Raw genomic sequence first — 17,035 nt, forward strand, 5'->3', positions numbered from 1 at the left:
CCCAGTATGGATATCTCTCCCATCTGGGCCCCTGTCATTACAGCAGAAATCAAGAGACTACAGCGACGTCAAGTGTAGTTGGTTTGGGTAACTATTTGTTTCATATGTTGGTACCACAAGGAGTATTGCTTCTCTTCCAGTATGATTTCATTCACGATATTTCTCTGGTGCTAAGCCTCAAATTAGGATATCTTCAATATTTCTTAGCTCCCACAGATGATTTTGTTGTGCTTGTATACCACAAGGAGTATTGCTTCTCTCCCGGTATGATTTCATTCAAGATATTTTTCTCTTGGGCTAAGCCTCAAATTATGTTAGCTTCAATATCTCTTAGCTCTCACAGACGGATTAAGTTGTGCTTCTTTTATGAATTCCTTCGGAAATTGGCATAGTTGTCCGGAGATAGGGGCTAGCTCTGTCTATTGGACCCAACTGAGTAGGTTTTACCTGAAGACGGGGACAGATTCCAGTTCCCAAAACGTTCTGTTTTTAATAGAAACTAGACTGTTTTTTAGAATAGACAAGATGATGGATAATGTCCAGCAAAATAACAATTGTAACTACCACAATTGTCCATCGCTCTTAATACACGTATCACAGACGAGCCGGGAATGGGTTCAAGAAGCACCGGCTGTCGCGGTCGACTCCTTTCGTAGCGGTCAGTTCGGCCAGGCTGCGAAGGTGAATTTTTCTGGCCTTGAAATTGGGCGCTCTTCAAGCGAGTCTAGCTGACCGATGGTGCAGCGGTGGGTGGGCCGGTAGAATCAGCTGCCTATGGTGCGTACGCTGGCGCTGTTACTGGAAAGTTATGGCAGCTGCTGCTTCGTGATGTCAGCGTAACTGAGATGGCTGTGATCGGTGTACTGATGATAGGCAAAAGTCAAAGATATTGTCACGTATTGGATGTATAACGCGACAAATAACTTCACGCCATATTTGATATAGGGAATTTTATTTCACATTCGCACTTACAATCACACAGTTGACAGTTTTAGAACTACTGCTATCTGCAGTATCACAAATACTACACTCCAAATGCCAAAATACAACTGACTGGTTGCTGGCTAACTCGGAACTAACTTGGAGGTAGCTCGAGGACTAACTGTGAATAGCCTTCGCTGCTCCTCATGTAGCCTCGATCGGACAATACAGAAAATGGCCACGTAATAAGCACCCCTGTTGCCTGGCGCTGTGTTGCTGGCAACACTAGCGGTAGTAACCGCTGTTACTACCGTCGTCTCTCGCAATCCTGTTTACCCGCGCTGCCTAGCAACCCGCGGTACCCTTGGTGACGTCATCGCTGTTGACTCGCGTTGCATAGCGACCAGGATGCTAGGACTCGGCTAACGTCGGCTCACTTCGGCTTCGCTCGGCGCATCACGGCTGGCGGGGGGGGGTGCTATCCATAGCTCAACATGTCACAATATATTGCAACTGACAGTCAGTCAGCCTGTCTGTCTTGGTGTCGAAATATTTCTTTTTATATCAAAATTACTGTGTTGTCCATGTGGGGCGCCCTCTCTGATGAGAGGTCAGATCTGTCATTTGTCAGTCGTAGTCTGTAATATTAAGTCCTTTGTCGGTATGTACAATTATTTACAAGGTTATGCTTAATATCTACTCCAATGTACAAAATATGTACGGGGCCTCTGTCAGTCTAGGTAGTGATGCTAGTGATAATTATGTGCTGTAGTCAGTTGGTGATTGCTGTGAGAGTGTAAGGTGAGCAGTCGTTGGTTGCTTGGAAGTATGGCTCGTACAATTGGGCTGAGTTAGTGATTGCTGTCAAGTGAAATATGAGTGATGATTATTAGCATTAGAGTGTTGGAGAGTGGTGTGTGAAGTTTGAAATTGGTGATCGTTGGCTGAGTCAGTTGGAGATTTGTGTGTAATTTCGAGTGCTGTGTGTTGAGAATCTAGTAATGTAAAAATGTTCAAGTAGGTAATGGTGATCTATATTCATTTGTTTTTGTTTTGTATTATAATAAAAGTTTTTATCCAATATGGCTGTTAAGNGTTTTTAAATGAAGATTCTGATGCGTGCAAAAGAACTGATAAACATCGTTGATGGCAGCGACCTGTTAAGTGACCAAGGAAGAGACGAAGAAAATATAAGAAAATGGAAGATGTGAGATGCAAAGTGCCAATACTACATAGTGAGAACAATAGAGAAACACGTGAAGACCCACATTGTGACATGCACAACCGCTAAAGAAATGTACGACACCTTGAAGCAAATTTATCAGCGAGACACCTCTCAACAGAAGTGCCTTCTACTACAAGACTTCTACAACTTCAAGTATGACAAAACTAAGGATATGATGACGAATATAAGTCATGTACAGAACATTGCCTTCAAGCTTCGTCAATTGAACCAAAACGTTGATGAAAACATGATCATGATAAAAATAACAACGATTCTACCAGAAGACTACAAACACTGCAGCACTGATTGGGACTCAACGGCGACCATGGACAGAACCCTTGACAACCTGGTGGTCAGTTTGATGGTGGAAGAAGTGAAGTGCAAGATGACGACTAAAGAAGAGGAAAGCATGGCCTTTAAGACAGTAACTAAAACCAAAAGTAAAACCCCTTTCAAGTGTAATCAAATAGGTCATGCCCAGATCAACTGCCCCAACAAAGGTAAGAGAAATTTGCTCTATCTGTAAAAGGAATACTCACTCTGAAAAGGACTGTTACTTTAGAAATAAGGACGATGATATGAGAAAACAATGTACAATATGTAAGAAAACGAACCATGCTGAAAAGGACTGTTATTTTAAAGTTAGGAATAAAAGAAGCAAGGTAAATTTTCTAGCTGAAGCAGCAGAAACCCAAGTGAGTGATGCAAGTAAAAATGACAAAATTTATGTAGTGGATAGTGGTAGCACATGTCATATGACAAATGTGAAGACAGATTTGATACATACTAAGCAGTATACTCAATGTATAAAGGTAGCAAAGAAAATCAAAGTATGACTGCAAAAGATACAGGCAATTTAGAACTTAAAAGAGTGTAGTTTGAAAAACGTTTCACATGTTCCAGAACTCAGCAAAAACCTGCTGTTAGTGCACTGTATTACAGAAAATGATGGAGAAGTGTTTATAAAAGAGAAAGTTCAGATATTCAAGGACAAAACTGTTGTAATCAAAGGAAAAAAGGATGAAAATGGATTGTTTGTAATTAATTTTAGCACGAGGAATGAAGCTATGACGATTCAGCAAGATATAAGTGTAGAGTGGCATAGAAAGCTAGGTGACATATTTATTTATTTATATGTATTCCACTGTAAAATTCTGTTGATCCAATCTAGGCTACAAATACGCGTGATGGATATAGAACCAGTAACAGACAAGTGACTAAAGTACACATGCTATGAAAAATACATAGGTGAGATCAAACAATAAACCAAACTGTTTATCTCTCTACTTTAACATTAAACATAACATCTTAAATTTAATATTGTAAAAAATAATCATATCAAAAGGTAGATGGTAACATATTCATGCCAAAATAAAGCACCTAAGATACATAAAACCATAAAAATTCACATTAAAATTGGTAATTACTATTACAAAAATCCTTCAATTAATAAAAAGAATCAATATAAGGTCATTTTTTATGCAAGGCGGTAAGTGATTAAATAGCTTTATACCTATATAATAAACACCCTTTTTATAGATAACATAAGTTATGTGAATCTTAGGAAACTACAAGAGACATGCCAAGGAATACCAGAAAGTGAGAGCAAGTGTAAAAATTTTGATACATGTTCAGTTTGTATGCAGGCCAAACAAGTGAGACTCCCATTTGATACAGAAAGAAGTAGGGCTGGAAAGCCATTAGAGATAATTCATAGGGACGTGTGTGGATGATTATACGTATTTTTGTAAGATTTACCTGTTAGAAAATAAGAGTAAAGTGTATACCTTTCTGAAGGAATATGTAAATGAAGCTGAGTGTCACTTGAATACAAGAGTGAGAAGAATAAGATGTGACAATGGGGAGGGGGGGAATATAAGAACAACGCCTTGAGAGAATGGTGTAAGAACAAGGGGATTGTAATGGAATTTACTACACCATATTTGCCACAGCTAAACGGCACTGCTGAAAGGATGAACCGTACCATTGTGCAGAAGGCAAGAGCATTGATTTTTGACTCAGGTTTAAGTAAGAGAATGTGGGTTGAAGCTGTACTCACTTGTGCATACCTGCTAAACAGAAGTCCAACAGTGACAGTGAATGGAATGCCAGCAGAGAAATGGCATGGTAAAAGACCAGATCTGGCTGGATTGAAGATTTTTGGTTCAGAAGTGTACATTAAAATTCTCGGACCATTGAAAACTTGGACAGTCATAGTATGAAAGGAATATTCGTTGGATACAATGCAAATGGCTACAGAATATGGGATCCAAATACTGAAAGGACCTATGTCTCCAGAGATGTGACATTCACAAGTAAACCTGTGACAACAAATAAACAAAAGGAAATGGAAAGAGTGACAGATCCAGAAGACAAGCCAAATACTCCAGATCAGCAAGATAGCAAAATGCAGCAAGAAACCGAAGCTGACAACAATGAAGAAGAACCAACAGATACAGAAGAAAATGAAAATGCTGACCACAAGGATAATGGAAGGAAAAACAATGGACAAAATGAACATGGATATGCATTGAGACCAAGAAGAAACATTCAAATGCACCCAAAGTACCAAGACTATCACACAGAGAGTCAAAAGGAGGGTATGCTCACCTATACATATGACGAGTGCATGGAGAGCGAAGACAGCAAAAAGTGGAAGAAAGCCATTAAAGAGGAAAAGGATTCGCTCTACCTAAACAAAACTTGGATATATGTAAACGGAGAGAGAGCAATGGACAAGAAAATTCTGACCAGTAAATGGGTTTTCAAAATAAAGGATGATGGAAGACACAAAGCCAAACTGGTTGTGAGAGGATGCCAACAAAAGGAAGGGGAAATAGATTTCAAGGATACCTTTAGCCCAGTTGTTGACATGAATTCTCTTAGAGTACTGTTTGCCATAGCAGCACGTAAGAATATGAACATGCAAACCTTTGATGTGAAGACTGCCTTCCTGTATGGAGACCTTGAGGAGGAAAACTACATGGAGATACCAGAAGGATAGAAGAACACTGGCAAGATGTCTCCTGGAAAAGGCATTATATGGCCTAAGACAAGCACCATGAAAATGGAACAAGGAGTTGGCAACCTTACTAAAAGAAGAAGGTCTAAATCAACTAAAATCGGACCAATGCATTTTTAAGAATGAGGCCTATAGTTTGTTCATGGCCATTCATGTGGATGAAAGACAAATAGAGGAATTTTGCTGAAACTGGAAAATCAATTCCAGAAAACAAAGACCACAAATCCAAAAATCTATATAGGAATACAAATTGAGAGGCAACCAGATGGGATACATATCTCTCAAACCAACTATGCAAGCCAAATGTTGGAAAAATAGAACATGCAAGAAAGTCGAGAAATAAAAACACCCATGGCCACGACCCCACCAACAAATGACGGAGGAGAAAATGACATATGATATCCTTACAGAGAAGCTGTAGGAAGCCTGCTATACATGACTTCTAAAACCACACCTGATATGGCATTCACCGTAAATGTGGAAAGTCGAACCTTAGAAAATCCTGACAAAATAGCTGTTCAGAATGTGAAAAGGACCCTTGGGTGTGTGAAAGGTACACAACCTTCAGGAATAAAATATACCTTATCTGACTCTGAAACTGTGAAACTGGGAAACTGGAAGCATTTAGTGATGCTGATTATGCAGGGGATGTAAAGGATAGGAAGAGTGTAATGGGATATGTAATTATGATGTCAAGGGGCCCAATATCATGGTGCTCTAGGAAACAGAGTATTGTTGCATTATCAACCACTGAGGCCAAATATATTGCAGCAGCTGAGTGCTATAAAGAATTGAAATATCCAAAGATGTTGATAGAGGAGTTGACAGGAAAAAGGGTGGAAGTTGAACTGCGTGCTGACAATCAGAGTGCAATCAAGCTAATAGAATCTGGACACGTAACACATAGGAGTAAGCACATAGATGTTAGGTATCACTACATAAGTGAACAATTGAAAGAGAAACTGTTCTCAATAAAATATTGTAACACTGAAACTCAGGTGGCAGACATTTTAACAAAACCGCTATCACCAGAGAAATTTACCAAGTTTAGAGATATTATACTTAAGAAGAAATAAGTCTGATTGTGATAAGACTGAGAAAATTTTAATTACATGTACTAATTTTGTAATCTGAAGACCAAAATTACTAAGTGTTATTCAATTTAACTTTGTAAAACAGCTAATAATGTTGACAAGATTTTGAAATTAAGGAAGAATGTTCAGAATCTAGTAATGTAAAAATGTTCAATTTGGTAATAGTGATCTATATTCATTTGTTTGTGTTTTGTATTATAATAAAATTTCTTCTCATCCAATATGGCTGTTAAGTGATATATAAGCATGACACAAAGAAAATCAACACTGTGCCTCCTAGACATTGTGATGTAGTCTGTTGGAGATTGGTGTGTGTGTTTGTTCACATCAGTTGTAGCTGAACAGTGAAGAGAGGAGTCTGCAATAGTGGATTATAACTTATATTCATTGTGGACAGTGGTTCCTCAAAAACTGAATTAAGTGACCACAAAACCAAAACAGTGGCTCCAATTATGGCTACCACCCCAGTGCCGGGATATTGGACACATTGGACCAAAAAGCGTCAAACACTAAAATCACAGTACCAGTGGCTGGTACGCAAGTTCCCCGACGCAGAAGCACAGCTGAAACAGCTGCTTCAAGTACTCCGCGACATCGAGGACGTGGCAGGGTACATTCCAACTTCAGTGGGTGACAGCAGTGGTCATTCGTCATCAGCGCGGCAGACAAAGATGGCCAGAACTACTGCGAAGACAGGGAAGACCCTGTTTAGTGCTCTATATGACATACACAGTCACCTTACAGGAGTTAAAGGCTGTGCTGAAGGCAAGCAGTCAAAACTGCTCCGTCTGAGGCAACTAAGTCCTCTTCCACACATGAGGACGGATACAAAGAAGTCAAGCGGCGGGATACCAACGAGGCCACCCCGACCTCGAAGAAAGCAGTGACAGCCGCTGAAATCAGTCCCCCTAAAGAGGTTGCCATCTGCAACTTCTTTGCCCCCCTAAGGCAACCATGGAGACGGACAGTACCAGTGCGGAGGCCACCACACCTGAGGAAACAGTGTCTGGCAAAGCAGGTAGGCGACCTCCAAAAATATTGACATTAGCAGTGAACCTCATCCAGTTGCAGAAGCCACTGAAGAACGTGGTCAAGGGCGACTTCGAGTTCCATAACACAAGGAACGGAATGAGAGTCATCACAAAAGGCTTGGTGGATTTTGAAGCCGTCAAGACACACTTCAACAATAATAACTTATCCTACTATTCCTTTTTCTCCAAATCCCGGAAGCCTGTTAAGGCAGTAATCTGACACCTTCCTATAATTACCCCTGCTCAGGATATTTCAGGTCTGGAAAACCTGGGCTTCAATGTTGTTAGCATCAGAAAAATGGCGACAACCTGCCATTCCCATTTTGAAGAAGCAACAACCAGGATCCTTCCCTTGTTCCTCATAACCTTGCCCTGGATGGCAAAATCACAAAAAATCTTCAATCTGCCAAGCCTTTGTCACATATCCATCAAGGTAGAGGCTTATAGGGCCCAGACTGGACTCACTCAATGTCATAACTGCCAACAGTTTGGGCACATCTGGGCTAACTGCAAGCAACGTCCACGTTGTTTGTGGTGCGGAGGCGGCCACCTACACAAGGGGTGCCCAGAAAAGGGTAACTCTGCCTCCACCCCAACATGCTGCAACTGCCGATTGGCAGAGGGAGACAAACCACATCCCGCCAATTATCGGTGTTGCAAACCTGCGAAGGAGGAGCAGCAGAGAAGAAATGTACAGACAGCGCCCAAAACTACCAGGGGGGGGGGGTCTCTTCAAACATTGTCACCCCAGGTGTCTCCTTCGCGACGGCACTCTGAGGAAGCACAGGACAGCAGCAACAGCCCCCTCAGGAAAACCATGTTCCAGTGGCTTGCCCACCCATAACAAGGAAGCAGATTGTAGCGGCCCCTGCACTGTGAACCGTGCAACGGTTCTTCTCCGTGAAGTTCCTTGGAGTCCCCCCCTCCCGAAACGCCAGGATGCGAGCCGTTTCCTTTCTTTCCAGTTAACGTCTTCGACTGACGTCAGGTCAGCTGACCTTGCCCCTCCCTTCCTGAACGTACCCAGAGGTTTCGTGGGTAGCTCAAGCGAATGCATCTTCCTCTCTTCCCACGGACATCCGTCTGAACACATTGCTACATCTAAATTCTCGTTCAGAAAGTTGAATGTATTGTGTTTGAAATTTTGTCTCGGCTGGTAACGCGGATCCGAAGGGGGAAGAGTGCCCTCACGACATGGTCAAGGGTGGATCAGTCATGAGGTAAATCTTTGAATTTGTATATTCAAGAATACAAGTAAGTGACTTACTAAGGTAATATACGCCGTGAGGCACATTTTGGTTTGATTGCTGACGCCGTGTGGCGTAGGCTAATTTTCGTCTTGTCTAAGGTCGTGATAAACAGCAGATCGCCCTTCAGGCGTGTTCAGCTGTTTATATTTCCTTGTGCCCTCAAGGCTTGCCTAAGTACATGCTTGTACTGGAGAAGTAGAAATGCGCCATGAGGTGTGACTGACTTGAGTTCTGTGCTGTTCGGCACAGCGTAGTTCTGTATCAATCAGTTATCACATGTTCTGACCAGTCACCGCCCTTCAGGCAGAGTTCTTTGTATACTTATGTTATCAATATATATATATTTATATTTATATGTTTGAAAATGCCAGTTGAGTATATGTATACTTTTGCCATATGTTCCATACCAGCTCCTGCCTAGCGGATCCATCCAGCCTGGCCCATCGTACCGACAGTGGTTTTTCTCCCTCGAGATCCCTTACACAATCTTAGGGAGGCCTAGTACATCCCGCTAGCAAGCAAGTCGTTTCTTATGAGCCTGTCCCTTACCCATATAGAGTAGGGATTCACGGGTCAAAGTGGGTAGAAGAAAGGGGTTCTTTACCCACAGGGTCTAGGGACACGGCCCAAAGTGGGAGCAGAGAGTGGTTCTCGACCCACATGGGGGAGGGACACGGCTCAACTGCAGAAGGAAGCAGGTCAGTCAGTTCAGGCTCCTCATGTAAATAACCAACCTCTCGACAATATGTTGAGAGTAGTGACTATAGTAATTGTAATTTATTTCGCGTTCCAGATGATCCAATAAAACTGGTTACAAACCACGGGATATAGAACATGTCAAATATTAATTAAAATGTGTCAAAATAAGCATAACATAAAAGTACAATACAATCATAAGTACATTTCAGGTATAAGTTGAGCTCAAGTAAATAATTAGAACATGTCAAAATTATAAAGCAATAAAATGAATGATATAAAAGACAACAAGTATTATCATAAATACAATAAAACTAATATACAGATAGACTCATATAATTAAATATAGAGTAACTAACATACTATTCATATAAAACCATTAGTTTACAAGGTGTGTCCCAAAAGTCATGAAATATATATATATATATATATTTTTAAATTTATTGATGATATCGTTACAAAGTGTTAATATTCTTCAAAGTACTGTCCATGAGCATCTACAATTTTTTCCACCGACTCTCCCATGCCTGGTACGCCCCCTCAAAGGCCTCGACGGGAACCTCATTTAAAGCTGTTGTCACAGCCGCTTGGATAGCCTGAATGCCTTCAAAACGGCGTCCTTTGAGTGCAGTCTTGATCCTCGGGAACAAAAAGAAGTCGGCCGGAGCTAGGTCGGGGCTGTAGGGTGGCTGCGGCAGCGTTGCCACGTGGTGTTTCGCCAGGAACTCGCGGACGAGCAGAGACTTGTGGCTGGGCGCATTGTCATGATGCAGCCGCCAGTTAGCGGCGATGTCTTTTCGCATGCAGATGACCCTTTTCCTTAATCCTTCTAGAACATCCATGTAGTAGGGAGCGTTGACGGTCTGTCCTTGGGGTAAAAACTCTTTGTGGACCACACCCTTGGCGTCGAAAAAGACGATGAGCATTTTTTTCATTTTAGATTTGCTCATCTTCGCCTTCTTCGGTTTCAGGGAAGCCGAGGTGTGCCATTCAGCACTCTGGCACTTCGTTTCTGGGTCGTACTCAAATGTCCACGTTTCATCACAGGTAATAACACAATATAAATAATGAGGTTCAATTTCCACACGTCCCTTCAATTCACCCACGATCAACATTCGATTGGCCTTTTGCTCGTCCGTCAACAATTTGGGGACCAGCTTGGTGCACACCTTTCGCATGTTCAATTTGTCCATAACAATGCAATGCACAACGGTTTTTGGAATGTTCAGAGTGTCGGCTAACAACCGGACAGTCATTCGACGGTCAGTATTCAACAAATCATGCACACAAGTCACATTTTCATCGGTTTGGCTTGTTGATGGCCGTCCAGAGCGGGGGTCATCTTCCACTCCTTCCTGGCCCACCTTAAACTTCTTCACCCACCTTATAACTTGCACATATGATAGAGCAGACTCCCCCAAGGCTTGCTTAAGCAGTTCGTTTGTTTCGGCAGCTTTTTTGTTGAGCTTTGTGCAGAACTTGACTGCCCAACGTTGTTCGAAAGTATCCGCCATTGCGCACCGTGACGTGGTCACAAAACACAGGTGCACTAAATCAGCGATACTGACGCCTCCGATGCTCGAGCAGACTGACCTTGGGCACGCTGTGAAGCTAAAGGCCTTCCCCCCTAATCCAACCGGTTCCAGTACGCTCCGATCAGTAGGAGCGCGGGAAAGAAATATATTTCATGACTTTTGGGACACACCTTGTATGACATCATTCATTAACACTATAATACTTCTCCAAGTCATGAAAACAATGAGTAATCAAGTATCTTCTTAAAGAAATCTTAAATTGCTTGTGTATCCCAACAGTCCTTTATTTCAAGAGGCAGATAATCAGGCGAATGACCTGAAAAATGGCACTTGAACGGTGGGAAACAAAGATAGGTAATGCTGAAGTCACACCTCAGGGTATATGGCTCACTGAGAAATCCCTCTTAAAGAGGGATGGACCAAGGGCACCAACTGCCATTCATGGTGCTTATGGCCTTAAATTTCATCCTTTCGAAAAAGCCAACAAAATTGCTGTTTGGATTTTCAGTTCAAGTCGCATGACCTCTGCCATAAAGACCATGAACAGCGGGTGGAGACTACAGTTCAAGCTCAACTCGAAACCGCAGACACGCCCCACATGGACAGGACAGTAACTTTCATCTAATAAGAAATATCTGTCGACACCAAGACAGACTGACTGACTGACTGACTGACTGACTGACTGACCGTCAGTTGCAATATAACTTTGATTTTGACTTTGACTTTCATATGCCCTGGGATTAAGAATTGTTTGGTTGACTAAAGGGAAAGGAGCTGTCTGTTTGTGTGACCAGAGGAGTAGGAGTTGTCTGTCGGACAGTGGGTGGTTCCTGCAGTATGGTGTAATGCTAGAGTGAAAAGACAGTGGTCATACTGAATGTAGTATACAGAGGAACAAGTTCCCTTTTCTCTGTACCTCACCTTGCCAAAAGTTGATGTGAGGAAATATGAAAGAGAGCATTTCATGACTGCATAAAAACATTATCTGCAACACCTACAGCAACTATCTATGTGTACTGAACAGTATGCAATATATTGCTACTTCAAAGATGTCTGATAACCTTAACCAACTACATAAGTATGCCTCCAATATGCTTTCTACCACTACACATTGTAAAATGTGGTTACGGTGGCAACAAATAGCTGTGGACCACTTTGTACTGGGACTAAACAGTAGTAACCATATGCAAGTAATAAAACCTTATACTGGGCCCTTCTGTAGTTAATGCATATACCAATACTTTATACTTGGACATGCTGTAGTTTTCGCAAGCATATAACGGAACTTTAAAACTGGGCCATACTGTGGTTAATGTATGTACACGGTGAAACCTTATACTGAGCCTTACAATAGTTACCATAGACATACGCGGTAAGTCATTAAGTTCGTGGACTGTGGTTTTATCGCATCACATTACAAGGTATTTACACACACTTACACACCCACATTGTCCCTCGAAGTAGTTGGCGTTGGCCGCTATGCAAGTCAGCCAACGTTGATATGGCTACCGAAAACATTGCTGTAACGTATTGTCAGGAAATTCCTGTACGGCGTCTCTTTTGGCGTTGATGACCTCCTCGGATGACTGAAATCTACAACCACGTAGCTTTGCTTTCAAGCGGTGAAAGAGAAAAAAATCGCATGGTGCGAGATCAGGTGAGTACTGAGGGTGTGGCAAAACGGTGACCTGTTGCCTTGCCAGTTCCTCTTGGACAAGAACAGAGCGATGTGCAGGGGCGTTGTCATGTAGCAATAGCCAATTCTTTCTATGCCAAACGTTTTGCTAGGGGATTTGTCTAGTTTTGGGCAGAACTTGATGTTTGCCCGTTGTTCAAACTGCCATATTTTCAATTTCCGCCACATGCATTTAACACTTTGTGGACTGGGCACCCTTTAAAAGGTTTTTCGCTTTTAAACATGGACCGTTAGCGTGTTAACAGGTTTTTAGAACACGATAAGTTGCAACACACTATACATTGCTCTGGCGCCACCTACATTGCATGCAACCGCCTGCAGATGCGTGATAAGACTGTGGAATGTTTAGTTAGCAGTCAGTAACTTGACCTCGCTGTTTACTTAACCGACTATAAAGGAAAATGCTTTGCCTTCTTCAAGCTGTGTGTATCAGCCAGTAGCTTGTGGGGAGAATGGATCAAGGACAAATTCTCCTCCGATGCCCTAGCTGACCTGCCTTGTGAGATGCGTAGTAATGGATTAATTGTCATTCAGACAGCGACAGTGACGGGGGACAACAAAGAATTGTGGCCACAGACAGTAAAAGTGACAGTAGCTCCAACGATAATGCGGGTAATAACATTGCGCATAGTAACATTGTGGGGACAGCAAAAAATCTAAACCCTGATTCAAAATTTAAATACAAAGCATTTCTGATGAATGTGACAAAGGCCTGGGCTACAGTCCAGATGGTGGCGGCAGAACCAGGGTCACACAAAGACTTAGCACGACCGGGCCCATCAACTCCCACCCCACGAAGGCCTCATGTGGACCCCCCAGGGCAACTCTTGAGTGATATGCAGAAAAATACCCTCGTGAAAATTGTGAAGAGTGAACATTCCAAGGGGAAGAATACTTCTAGGCAATGCCGTGTTTGCACAGTTCACAAAAAAAGGAGTATGTCTACATTTGCAAGTTCTGTGTAATGCCACTTCACAAAGGGGAATGTTTCCAGAAATATCACACTCTCAAGCACTTCTAGCAGCATTGGTAAGTGTTCTCCAAAAATTTTAATTCATAAAATTAATTAGGAGATTTTATATTAATTTTTAAAGTGAACAGTACACAAGTTAGGGTAGTATGTTTAAAAATGCTGGTCCGCGAAGTGTTAACTGCAGTTCACAATAGAGGCAGTAATTCTGCTTACACTATTTGCACACAACTGCCTCTAGCTGTGATGTGAAATGCACTGACAGGGCATCATATCCTGCCTCAACCTATCCGCTGTAGTGCACTGCAACAATGCTTTGTGGCCAGTCCGCGAACTTATTTACTATAGTAGTAAAATGAAACTTTACACTGAACCATGCTGTAGTAATCATATGTATACAATGAAGCTTCACAGTGGGCCATACTGCAGCAGTCACATACATATTGTAACATTATGAAACTGAAAGTTGAAATAATCAAATTAACTCCATGATGCTTCTTTAAACTTTAGTTTCAGTCTTAGGCATTAAGTCTTAGAAAGTTACTCTTACCTTGTTAACACACATGAGTTACAAATTACTGCATATACAGTCATCCAGAAAATCTGTTTTAGATTCTGACTCATTATATATGAGACGAACTCCGTCTTAAGTGCAACAATTTAATTGTAGTTTTTTCTTCTTCCCTTCCTTCACACTACATGTTTCGGCCTTAAATGGCCATCGTCAGGTGTGTATTCTTACGTAGCTGCTACACTGCCCATAGTTTAAAATTTAAAATCACTTAAGACGGAGTTTGTCTCATATACATTGTGTGAGTGTAACAGGATGCTTAAATATAATATTGTCTGACTGTCATATCGGGTATGACTAACTGTATGCGATATGTATATACCACAAGCACTGCACTGCATTTTAAAATTCTTGTATCAAACATCTGCCAGTTTTGTAAACATTCAACTAATATTACAAAAGTACTTTGGCATTAATTAAAATAGCAATCACATATGGTCTTTAAATACTTTGTTGGTTCAAGTTCATTAAGAGCTAACCACTGCTGACTGCTAGGGTTGAAACTGTTAGGTAATTAGACCCCAGAAACTTTTAACTGTTAACACATCAACTACACATTCATCACCTCCAACAAACATGAGTTAGAATTCAAGCAAAATGTTAAGAGTGAAAACCTGTTCAAACATTACCAGATATCTCCCAAGACATTCAAACAGAAGAGAAAATTCTGAGAAATCAGATATTGGTTTCCCTTAGTGGGTAGAGAACCTGGATATTTTCACTGCTGTTAAATTCTAAGAATTGTGATGTTTTCCAGCTCTGATGATGTAGCACATCATACAAGGGCACCTGAGGTTTTAGGTAAAGGCATAAGACATATGTAGTGTTTCTGACTTTCTTTCACTTGCTGGATATTGGAGGACACTGTGGTGCAACAGTGTGCAAAGCAAACATAGCAATAAAGAAAATTTCCTACTCTGTTTCCAGGTCACATATAAAGTCCTCACAGACAGATGATGTGATAGTATGCTGTCTGGCAAGGGCACACCTAAGGAGGGTAGTGATAAACAAATATGGAGTAATAGTGGAATGATAATTAGCAAGGGAAAATGAAAGAAACTCGAAGAGAAACATGTTCCAGTGCCACTTCATCCAACACAAATTGCACATAGTCACACAGAACTAAACCTGAGACCCTTGTGTCTGACCACATGAGATGACAAATCCTGACGAAAAAATAAAACGGAGGAATCCTACGATACAAAAAATTATCTGAAGAAACTGTACCTCATGTTCGTTGTGTCTCGTTCTCAATTGTGACTTCACAGGGAACAGTTCATACATGTATGGGGTCCTCCTCTTCTCCTTTTCCTCCTCTTCTAAAATTTGACTTAAAGCTTCTCTTATTTGTGGCGCCAACAGTGGTTCTTGTATAGAACTGTATAATAAGTCCAGTGGCACTTCTTGAAGATTTATTTTTGAAACCAATGGTTTCAAATAATGAAATCGCTGTGAACAGTCATGTTCACACCACTGCACTACTGCCTAAAACAAAAGACAAGACAATATTATATTTAAGCATCCTGTTGCACTACATACGATAAATGATATAATGATACAAATTCGGTCCCAAGTGCAAACAATATATTATGTGTCCTTGATTTTGCTCCTCTACACTACATGTTTCGGCCTCAGACGGCCATCATCAGGTGTATAACACTCACGTTGCTGTCACACTGCACCCAGCTCAAAATTTAACATTTAAAACACTTTCCTTGTTATTATCAACATCTACTTCGTTGATATCTGTCCGGTTTGTAGATTATTTTACACACGCTAATTTTGTCATTCCTGTAGTAGCACTATAAAATTTTTTTAGTTTTAATTTTAAAATCTTTTAAAATTTTCCTCAAAATTTTAAATTTTAAAATTGTTAGGGTTACTCGCCCTATGTCTAAAGTGCTGCAGCGGCTAGTTCTTGTTTCCACACTGTATAGGTGTTATCTGTAATATATAAATATATTCGTATTATTACCTTGTGTAGTACATAATATTTTCTTATGTGTTTATATTGTTATTTGTACTTACCCTGTGTAGTCTTCCTGTGTGCGTGCCGCTGTTATTCTTTACTACGTGTGTTGTCAGATGTACTGTGTGCTGAGTTTTATGTTGGTGAGTGTAGGGGGGGATGGGTAGTGGGGAGAGAGAGGTACCGTTAGTCTGTGTAGATTTCGTGTATCGTTTGAAATATGGGATTGTGTGTTTCTATGTGTGTATCATTCTAAGAAAACACAAATACAGGCCTAAACATTACGCATAAAAAATGAAATAAAATTTCTATATAAAAAGAAGCAACAATTAAACACACAACTCTATCACATTCACTTACACAATGCGAACACATGGCAACGAACATGGAATAACATCGAACAATCAATAGAAGAAAAGTTACAAGAAGATACAGAAAAAACATATCTAAAACAACAACAAAAAATAAACAATATGAAGAAAACACAAAATATAGATATAACAAGCAAAAACATACAATACACGAGAGTAGAGAATCAAACAAATATACAATTTACACACGAAGAAACCTAGTTACTAAGTAAAGGCCTTAAATATAATCTACATCACAAGAATAAAAAATGGATTGAGACCTTACCCTAGAAGCTGAAACAGCAGTAAATAACCTAGAAATAACAGAACAAAGTTATTACAGACATCTAATTGCGAAGAAACTAAAATATATACACAAGAATAACGAAAGGAATAAAACCAATAAAGATAAGAAAGATAAAAGTGAATGGAAACAAATAATGAATATAAAAAATAAAATTGAAGAGAATAAACTTATTATAACGAAAGCAGATAAAGGAAAAACACTAGTAATACTAACACAAGAAGAATATAAACAGAAAATAAATCTCTTCATACACAATAACCAATTCATAAAAATTGACAAAAATCCGACCCAACAATATCAAAGGGCAGTAAAACAAACACTGAAACAGTGTAATAACATCATACAAGACAAATGGAAATTTACAAATATGAACCCCAAGGCCCCAAACCTACACGCCT

At 40.6% G+C, this 17,035-nt stretch overlaps 1 protein-coding gene across 3 annotated transcripts in view; it reads right to left on the bottom strand.

The window, feature by feature from the left end:
* LOC111870439 (kelch-like protein 2) overlaps positions 1-17,035 on the bottom strand; it is a 78,537-nt gene that overhangs the window by 31,135 nt on the left and 30,367 nt on the right. For all 3 annotated transcript variants that reach the window (XM_023862740.2, XM_033753844.1, XM_023862739.2), the window contains one exon: positions 15,239-15,496. In XM_023862740.2, coding sequence (XP_023718508.1) covers positions 15,239-15,496 — 258 coding nt within the window. The remainder of the gene's footprint in view (positions 1-15,238; positions 15,497-17,035) is intronic.

This window comes from Cryptotermes secundus, unplaced genomic scaffold (genome assembly GCF_002891405.2).
Source record: "Cryptotermes secundus unplaced genomic scaffold, Csec_1.0 scaffold1509, whole genome shotgun sequence".
In the NCBI taxonomy this organism is placed as follows: Eukaryota; Metazoa; Arthropoda; class Insecta; order Blattodea; family Kalotermitidae; genus Cryptotermes; species Cryptotermes secundus.